Source organism: Anomaloglossus baeobatrachus, chromosome 12 (genome assembly GCF_048569485.1).
Source record: "Anomaloglossus baeobatrachus isolate aAnoBae1 chromosome 12, aAnoBae1.hap1, whole genome shotgun sequence".
NCBI classification, from domain to species: Eukaryota; Metazoa; Chordata; class Amphibia; order Anura; family Aromobatidae; genus Anomaloglossus; species Anomaloglossus baeobatrachus.
In genome coordinates this window covers 11,430,688-11,440,680 of record NC_134364.1, presented here as the reverse complement: position 1 = coordinate 11,440,680, position 9,993 = coordinate 11,430,688, and the positions used below count along the sequence as shown (strand labels likewise).

The 9,993-nt window shown below is 50.0% G+C and overlaps 1 protein-coding gene across 4 annotated transcripts in view; it reads right to left on the bottom strand.

Annotated features, from left to right (window-relative positions):
* DGLUCY (D-glutamate cyclase) overlaps positions 1–9,993 on the bottom strand; it is a 102,403-nt gene that overhangs the window by 47,652 nt on the left and 44,758 nt on the right. For all 4 annotated transcript variants that reach the window (XM_075329858.1, XM_075329856.1, XM_075329857.1 and 1 more), the window contains 4 exons: positions 8,226–8,374; positions 8,014–8,133; positions 6,347–6,498; positions 5,926–6,070 (listed from right to left, as the gene is read on the bottom strand). In XM_075329858.1, the coding sequence (XP_075185973.1) occupies positions 5,930–6,070; positions 6,347–6,498; positions 8,014–8,133; positions 8,226–8,374 (562 nt within the window). In that variant the 3' untranslated portion in view covers positions 5,926–5,929. The remainder of the gene's footprint in view (positions 1–5,925; positions 6,071–6,346; positions 6,499–8,013; positions 8,134–8,225; positions 8,375–9,993) is intronic.

Below are 9,993 nucleotides of genomic sequence, written 5' to 3'. Positions count from 1 at the left end.
CTCTCTGTCTCTCTCCCCCTCCCTCTCTGTCTCTCTCCCCCTCCCTCTGTGTCTCTCTCCCCCTCCCTCTGTGTCTCTCTCCCCCTCCCTCTCTCCCCCTCCCTGTCTCTCTCCCCCTCCCTCTCTGTCTCTCTCCCCCTCCCTCTCTGTCTCTCTCCCCCTCCCTCTCTCCCCCTCCCTTTCTGTCTCTCTCCCCCTCCCTCTCTGTCTCTCTCCCCCTCCCTCTGTGTCTCTCTCCCCCTCCCTCTCTGTCTCTCTCCCCCCTCCCTCTCTGTCTCTCTCCCCCCTCCCTCTCTGTCTCTCTCCCCCTCCCTCTCTGTCTCTCTCCCCCCTCCCTCTCTGTCTCTCTCCCCCTCCCTCTCTGTCTCTCTCCCCCTCCCTCTGTGTCTCTCTCCCCCTCCCTCTGTGTCTCTCTCCCCCTCCCTCTCTCCCCCTCCCTTTCTGTCTCTCTCCCCCTCCCTCTCTGTCTCTCTCCCCCTCCCTCTCTGTCTCTCTCCCCCTCCCTCTGTGTCTCTCTCCCCCCTCCCTCTGTGTCTCTCTCCCCCCTCCCTCTCTGTCTCTCTCCCCCTCCCTCTCTGTCTCTCTCCCCCTCCCTCTCTCCCCCTCCCTCTCTCCCCCTCCCTCTCTCCCCCTCCCTTTCTGTCTCTCTCCCCCTCCCTCTGTGTCTCTCTCCCCCTCCCTCTCTGTCTCTCTCCCCCCTCCCTCTCTGTCTCTCTCCCCCCTCCCTCTCTGTCTCTCTCCCCCTCCCTCTGTGTCTCTCTCCCCCTCCCTCTCTCCCCCTCCCTCTCTCCCCCTCCCTTTCTGTCTCTCTCCCCCTCCCTTTCTGTCTCTCTCCCCCTCCCTCTCTGTCTCTCTCCCCCTCCCTCTCTCTCTCCCCCTCCCTCTCTGTCTCTCTCCCCCTCCCTCTCTCCCCCTCCCTCTCTCCCCCTCCCTTTCTGTCTCTCTCCCCCTCCCTCTCTGTCTCTCTCCCCCTCCCTCTGTGTCTCTCTCCCCCTCCCTCTCTGTCTCTCTCCCCCCTCCCTCTCTGTCTCTCTCCCCCTCCCTCTGTGTCTCTCTCCCCCTCCCTCTCTCCCCCTCCCTCTCTCCCCCTCCCTTTCTGTCTCTCCCCCTCCCTTTCTGTCTCTCTCCCCCTCCCTCTCTGTCTCTCCCCCCCTCCCTCTATGTCTCTCTCTCCCCCTCCCTCTCTGTCTCTCTCCCCCTCCCTCTATGTCTCTCTCTCCCCCTCCCTCTATGTCTCTCTCTCCCCCTCCCTCTCTGTCTCTCTCCCCCTCCCTCTCTGTCTCTCTCCCCCTCCCTCTCTGTCTCTCTCCCCCTCCCTCTCCTCTCTCTCCCCGCTTGAGAGCTGCGGAGACTCGTAACCAAAGTAAATATCGGGTAACCAAGCAAAGCGCTTCTCTTAGTTACCCGATTTTTACCTTCGTTACGTGTGCAGGGAGCAGGCAGCCCGGCTCCTAGCAGCTGCGGATGCTCATAACCAAGGTAAATATCGGGTATCCAAGCAAGTTACCCGATGTTTACCTTGGTTACGAGCCTCCGCAGCTGTCAGATGCCGGCTCCCAGTCTATCACATTCAGTTCCCCTCACTCCCGATCACATGACTCCAATGCCCGCCCATAAACTTCAAGTGACAGGATCCTGCAAAATAACACATGCGTTTGTTTGCTGTAAAAGCAGAATCCGCTTTTACAGCAAAAAAACGTTCATGACGCATGTTAAAAAAACTTAGTGTGAAAGCCGCCCTTGTCTTATTTTTCCCCTCACTGACTTTTCTTTCGGGGTATGTCTTATATTGGGAAAAAATCCCACAGCAACCGCAGCAAGTCTCCATGCAATGTACCGTATGGGGACTTGCCGCGATTGCTGCACATGAGGGCACTGAGGCTGCGTGTTTTTGTATGTTGTCCGTGGTCCTGATGGACCAAGGACAACATTACTGCAACATTTCTCGGTGGCCGAGCGTTCGGCTGAGCGCCCGACCGCCGGCATGTGACAGCTCTCAGCTGAGCGCTCGGCCGCCGGCATGTGACAGCTCTCAGCTGAGCGCTCGGCCGCCGGCATGTGACAGCTCTCAGCTGAGCGCTCGGCCGCCGGCATGTGACAGCTCTCAGCTGAGCGCTCGGCCGCCGGCATGTGACAGCTCTCAGCTGAGCGCTCGGCCGCCGGCATGTGACAGCTCTCAGCTGAGCGCCCGGACGCCGGCATGTGACAACTCTCAGCTGAGCGCTTGGCCGCCGGCATGTGAAAGCTCTCAGCTGAGCGCTCGGCCGCCGGCATGTGACAGCTCTCAGCTGAGCGCTCGGCCGCCGGCATGTGACAGCTCTCAGCTGAGCGCTCGGCCGCCGGCATGTGACAGCTCTCAGCTGAGCGCTTGGCCGCCGGCATGTGACAGCTCTCAGCTGAGCGCCCGGACGCCGGCATGTGACAACTCTCAGCTGAGCGCTTGGCCGCCGGCATGTGAAAGCTCTCAGCTGAGCGCTCGGCCGCTGGCATGTGACAGCTCTCAGCTGAGCGCTCGGCCGCCGGCATGTGACAGCTCTCAGCTGAGCGCTCGGCCGCCGGCATGTGACAGCTCTCAGCTGAGCGCTCGGCCGCTGGCATGTGACAGCTCTCAGCTGGGCGCTCGGCCACCGGCATGTGACAGCTCTCAGCTGAGCGCCCGGACGCCGGCATGTGACAGCTCTCAGCTGAGCGCCCGGACGCCGGCATGTGACAACTCTCAGCTGAGCGCTTGGCCGCCGGCATGTGACAGCTCTCAGCTGAGCGCTCGGCCGCTGGCATGTGACAGCTCTCAGCTGGGCGCTCGGCCGCCGGCATGTGACAGCTCTCAGCTGAGCGCTCGGCCGCCGGCATGTGACAGCTCTCAGCTGGGCGCTCGGCCGGTACTGTAAAGAAGAAAAAATAAATAAATAACGCTTTCCGTTTACTATGTCTTACTTTCGGGGTACGTCTTACCCCCCTCCTCATTACAGAGATGCACATCTCCTGATTTACTGAATTGGTAGTTGGCTCAAAACTTTCCCATCCCAAGCTTGTGTCTTTGTCCCCCCTCGTATATATAGTATTAGCCGACCCCCCCAAAACCCCCACTACGTCTTACTATCGGGGGTGTCTTACCTATCGGGGAAACACGGTAGTATCAGCCATTACTACCTCTTGTGGTCACATTCCACAGTCTGACTGCTCTAACTGTAAAGAACCCTTTCCTATTTAGCTGCCAGAATTGCTTTTCTTCCACTCGCAGTGAGTGCCCCTGGTCCTTAGTACTGTCTTTGGAAGAAATAAGTCATGTCCCAGTCCTTTATATTGACCACACATGTATTTATACATATAATGAGATCTCCTCTGAGACGTCTTTTCTCCACCTCACATACAGGCGGCCTCCATTACTCATCATACGGGCGGCCTCCATTACTCATCATACGGGCGGCCTCCATTACTCATCATACGGGCGGCCTCCATTACTCATCATACGGGCGGCCTCCATCCCTCATCACACGGGCGTTCTCCATCACTCATCATATGGGCGGCCTCCATTACTCATCATACGGGCGGCCTCCATTACTCATCATACGGGCGGCCTCCATTACTCATCATACGGGCGGCCTCCATCCCTCATCATATGGGCGGTCTCCATTAGTCATCATACAGGCGGCCTCCATTACTCATCATACGGAAGTCCTCCATTACTCATCATACGGGCGGCCTCCATCCCTCATCATATGGGCGGTCTCCATTAGTCATCATACAGGCGGCCTCCATTACTCATCATACGGGCGGCCTCCATTACTCATCATACGGGCGGCCTCCATTACTCATCATACAGGCGGCCTCCATTACTCATCATACGGGCAGCCTCCATCCCTCATCATACGGACGGCCTCCATCCCTCATCATACGGGCGGCCTCCATTACTCATCATACGGGCGGCCTCCATCCCTCATCATACGGACGGCCTCCATTACTCATCGTACAGGTGGCCTCCATTACTCATCATAAGGGCGGCCTCCATTACTCATCATACGGGCGGCCTCCATCCCTCATCATACGGACGGCCTCCATTACTCATCATACGGGCGGCCTCCATTACTCATCATACGGGCAGCCTCCATTACTCATCATACGGGCGGCCTCCATTACTCATCATACGGGCGGCCTCCATTCCTTGTAATAATCTAGTTACTCACCTTTGAACTGATTATATCTTCTGAATGTCCTATTTAAAATGTGGAGCCCAAAACTGGATCCCATATTCCAGATGTGGCCTCACAAGTGATTTATAGAGGGGTAACAATACGTTGGGCTCACGGATAACATAAATGTCTGATAAATGTGGATCCTGCATCATCTCGAGAAGGGGCTGCGTCACACACGGTCAGGATTGGAGAGGCGGCCGTGCGTGCGCAGACCCCTCCACTCATTTCTATGGACACCTGAAAAATTGCCATCTAGGAACACCCCTTTAAACAATAACACCGCCATCACTTCTTCTCAGTGCGGATGTATTTTCTTGACTCCGGCTTTCATTCTTAGTGTCGCGGGTGTAGCCTCTCCGGTCCCGGCTGCGCACATCTCACTTTGTAGGGATCACAGAGCCCATTAACCTCATCCATCTGTCAATAATGCACAGATCCTCCCAGATACATTGTATCCACATTCTGTATCCACATTCTGTATCCACATTCTGTATCCACATTCTGTATCCACATTCTGTATCCACATTCTGGACACATAGGTAAATATTTGCTGCATTTATTTACCTGTCATTGAGCACCATGGTGCAACCGGTGTCTGAAGCAACCAGAGTATTAATGGCGTCTGACCGGAGACAACATTTATCACATATCCACAGTTACATGTTTGGGGGCTGGTTACCCAGATCCTTAGAAAAGGGGTGAAAAGATATAGGGAATAGCAGTGCGCATATGAGACCCCCGCTCCGGTCAGTAATGGAGCAGATGTGTTTGGTGGGGTCCTGTAATAAATGTTGTTTATGGGACAAAGCCTTCAGAGGATTTTTTTTAACATAGATCACAACATAAATAATACCGCCACATAGACATACAGAGGCATCTGCCAGCAATAAGCCTTCATTTGTACACTTATGTCATGGATGCACTGGGATCCTTCCAGATCTTCTGCCCAAATTGCTGATTTTTAGAATTCTCACAAGCGCCATTGAGAATATTCTTTAGTATCACTGCAGATAATGAGCGCAGCCTGTCACTTTATGGTGCAGATTTCAGCCTATGCACAGCAATATGTGCGGCCTATCCACAACTAAATCTGATGTGAGAGATGAGCATCAGAAATATTCAGTGTGAACGTGCCCTAAGGGTGGAGAACGATCAGAGAACCAAAAAGCAAGGATACAATCACAGGTCACTGGTCTCGCTGATACATTTATGGATATTAAATGCTGGATTAAAAGAATGCCACCGACCAAACCAGGGGAAATGATGGGGGATGATGAGGGCAGCTGCTCCCCGGTGTGTTACACTTGATACAGAATATGCATTAATCACAGTTTACAGAAGCCATGGAGGAGCCGGGCGTCTGCTCAGAAGTAACAATCGGCGTGATTACACCCCCCAAGCGGATGTGCGCCGTCCTCGTAAGCAGTGCTGCGCTCCATACACACGAGGACAATACTCCGGCCTCGTCTGAAGTCATTTGTGGTTAATTGTGCATTATTCATCATTTCCAGAAACTCGTGTCGCACCAACAAAGGTTTTCTGTTTCCAGGAAATGGCACTTATTTTGCTAAGTTTAGCTGCGGCCGAGTCCAGAAGGCGGCGGTTCACTGCTGCCGGCACGAAAACCGCCGAAAAGCAGAAGGATGGAAATCATTTCTACACAGAGCAAACCTTGTAGACAGAAGGAGGAAGGACAATCTACAAGGTGTGATCACATGGGATCTAGTCTGACCTGATTACACTGTGACCTCCAGAAGCCGCTTGATCATGTCGGAATGGGCGTTGTAGAATGGGAGGCCGTCAACCTCCATGGCCAGATTCCCAGTAACCCCACTGCGGATCCCATGATTCACCAGTATCGTCAAAAGCTTTTCTTCCTGAAGAAGACACAAGTTGGACACATGACCCAGCAGCCCTTCTTTCCTTAATCTCCCCCTTTTCCTTGATCCTATTTGTCTCAATTTACTATTACAACTGAGAAACATATAGTGAAATTCTCTCGTGAGCCCCATAAGACCAGCTCCATCCTCCTCCTCCTCACTCTCCTGTGTGTAGCTGCAGCAGGAGCCTCTCCCCTCTGCCCTCAGTAGCCCCATGGCTAAGATGAAATATAAAGAGGTTTTTAATACTGTACAATTTAGAGAGAATGTTACCTTTTGGATGGAGGGGAGTGAGGAAGCCCAGGCATCGCCCTCTGTCAATCTGGGGAATCCAACGGCCTTTCTTAAGTAGCGATCATGGATCTCACAGGTGTTCAATAGGTATAAGGCACAGGACACGGCATAACCTCCCCAGTTAGACACACCTAGGGTATAACCAAGCCAAGTGTATAAGGCCATGTGCGCACTTTGCGTTGAGTTTCGTGCAGTTGTAAACGCATTTTCTGGCAGAAATTGTCTTTGTCAAATTTGGTTTTGACCACAAAAACGCTAAAAATACGCTTGCGTTTTGGCTGCGTTTTTACCGCGATTTACATGCTTTTTCATTGCTTAAAGTCAGATGCGTTTTGAATACAAATACACTGCTAAATAAAGTTTAAACATTCAAACATTATGAAAATAAAAATAAAAAAAAATGATTACAAATATGATTAAAATCATATACAAAATAGCCAATTTTATCAAATTGATAACTGTGTTCTAATATTTATGTATAAATTTACGTTAATTTATTGATTTTCATTAATTTTAATTGTCAGACTCTGTGTGTGTGTAAAGGGACATATCATGCCCTTAATATAAAATAAAAAACGCATGCATTATTTTGTCAAAAAAGGATATTTTCTGCATCAAAAAAGCATGTAAAACGCTAGTAATTTGATGTAGGATGCGTTTTGAAACTTCTCATTGACTCCAATGTTTGCAAAACGCTGCCAAAATGGCAAAAACAATTGACATCCTGCTTCTTTAAACAGAGATTTTGACAATTTTTCAGCATCAAAAACGCTGCGTTTTGAACAGCAAAGTGCGCACAAGAAATCCCTATTTCCCATAGACTTTGCTTGGAAATCAAAACGCATGCATTTTTGCATTAAAACGCTGCAGGTGAAAACGCTGCGGAAACGCTTGAAAAAAAGCACAGTGCGGACACAGCCTTAGGGTAGGTTCACACAGTGCATTTTTCGCGGCGTTTTTGCGCGTTTTTCGGGTGCGTTTTTGGCCTCAAAACTGCATGACTTTGCTTCCCCAGCAAAGTCTATGAGTTTTAATTTTTGCTGTCCGCACACAACTGTTTTATTAAGCTGCGTTTTTGAGCTTAAAAAAAATTGGACATGTCAATTCTTTCCTGCGTGTTTCTGCGTTTTCCCCCCATGCAATGCATTGGAAAAACGCTGAAAAAGGCAGAGATCAAAAACGCAGCAAAACGCAGCAAAAAACGCACCAAATCGCGGTAAAAACGCATGCGTTTTTTGCCGCTTTTTTTGCCGCGGGTGCGTTTTTGTGCGTTTTTAGCGGCCAAAAACGCACAAAAACGCAGCGTCAAAAAAACGCAGCGTGTGCACATAGCCTTAGACCGGAGGGAGGAGAGAGCAGCAAAGGAAGGAAGGTAAGAAATGTCTAGTCCCACCAAGAGAATGAAGCTCTGACATGTCCCATCAGAAGAGTTTGGCCACGCTCGGCCACGCTCCAGTCATCGCTGATACTCGGATATCTCGGGCACTGCCATGATCTCTGAATGGCGCATTGGTGGACATGTGTTATTACCGCCCCATGCTTATAGTGCATTTCAGAGCTTAGTTCTCGGGCGCGATCATCAAGCCTCTGCTGTTGTGGAGGCATCAGACACAGTCTATATAACTGGTCAGTACAAGAAGACTCACCAGCAATGACCGTGAAGTCCGCAGCCACGTCACAGGCAATGGTGTCTCCATTTCTAATGTACTTCTTCACAGCCTCTTTTACTTTTCCTGTCCCCAACTCATTTCCACCATCTCCAACCCCTAGAAAAGAGCAAAATCTACAGTCCATTACTGTGGAGGGGGTCACCTCTCGTGGGTGCACTCGTCACTACATGCACAGGCTGTGGACGCACCGGTCGTGGTGATGCCTGGAATAGTCTGTGCAGCAACAAACAGGTCATCGATGGGGTCCACTAAGTGCTTGATGTTTATTTTCCTTGCATTATAATAATTGCCATCTTGTGCCCTTCCTGCCCTCTCTATGGCCACTAAATGGTCAAACCTTGGAAAGAGAAAAAAAAGATGATGTTACTTGGGATTATTGGAAGATGCGGGCAGCAAAATATTGACAACGTTGCGTAACCTCTTTATAACAAGAGAGTTTGGGGCCTTAATGCACAAAGCACGATTTCACCTTATAATAAGCTACATTTGCTTTTTATTTTCAGTCTATCGTTCACAGAACGGCTCAATATGAGCACCGAGGCCGGAGGATCTTGGATCCGGACCCGGCAGCGGATCCAGACGTGATGGAAATTAGTGATCATCTCCTGCGGGAACCAAACCAATAGCCTTGTTCACGGGGGGAAGGGGGTGATATTATTTTGTGAGGACCTCTTTATTAATTCTATACAGTCAACTCGGGAGTTATTTTGGTCTCCAAACAGATGGAGCCATCAGCGACTGCATAAATAAGGAGCTGAAGTGCACAAAGTATGGGAGGACACTAAGTATGGACCACTCATTAATCTGCAAGAGTAATGTGCAATAAGTGCGGGTGATGCAGAATGAGGGAAGGCTTGTTCTTCACTTTATGTGCTATATCAGTAACATACACCAACAAGCAAAAGGGTAACAATGTTTTGTGCTCTTGGTTTCCAGGCTCCATATCTCACCATCCTCTAAAGCTTTGAGCGTGAGACGAGCTTCATTTTATAGACAATTATCTTGGCTATCTCATACATAAATGTGACTTGCAGCTATTTAGCATATGATTAGTTATGCAGAGTCTTCTCATGTCTCTGCATTGTTACTGTTTTGCTCCTAAAAATCTAAATTGATCCTGGTCAAATATCCACCCCTCATATCATCAGGCGTCTGCCACAGAACTTGACAGCTCCTTTTTCCCTTGTTTCTTCCAGACCCATTTCCCCCATCAGAGCCGTCTATTGACTTTCTTCTCATCTCTCACCCGTTTCCAATCTTCCACTTTCCATGCGTTTTTGCAGACTTGAGCCGACGCTTCTTATGATGATATTGCAGTTGAGGCTTCTTCCCCTTTTTTCGGGCCACCATTCCAGACTTGTGTAATCTGCGTGGCTCGGTGCATGGCCGTCTGTGATGTCACTATTATGGAGCAGACGAGCCGCCTCCACTGCCGGGTGTCACCACAACTGATAGACATTGTGATGAGCGACTTGTGGACTCTGATATTTTCCTGGACGTCATCTCTTGGCTTTTGAATGGATGAACTTCATTTCTTATTCTTCCACCTGTCATGGCCGCACATGATGCAGTTTGGTGATTTTCTTCGTGTAGACCTGAGTAGTCTCGAAAGCTTGCAATTATTACCATCTTTTCAGTTAGCCATTAAAAGGTATCAACCACTGAGGACTCTCTGTTCTTTTAAACAATTTTTTTTTTCTTCGTGTAGACACCGCTATCGATCAGCTGGATGATGCTGAGTCTCTTTTCTTGGGAAATCTTCTCCATGGTGGCTCCTCAATTCAAACCAGTGACTAATAACCTAATAACACATTGAGCTATTAGGCAACGTGAGAACAGGTTGTAGTTTGTAGTATACAGGAAGAAAAAGAGCAAAACGGTAACAATGCAGTGACCGACGAGAATCTGCATAACTAATCATATACTAAATAGATGCAGTCACATTTATATATGAGA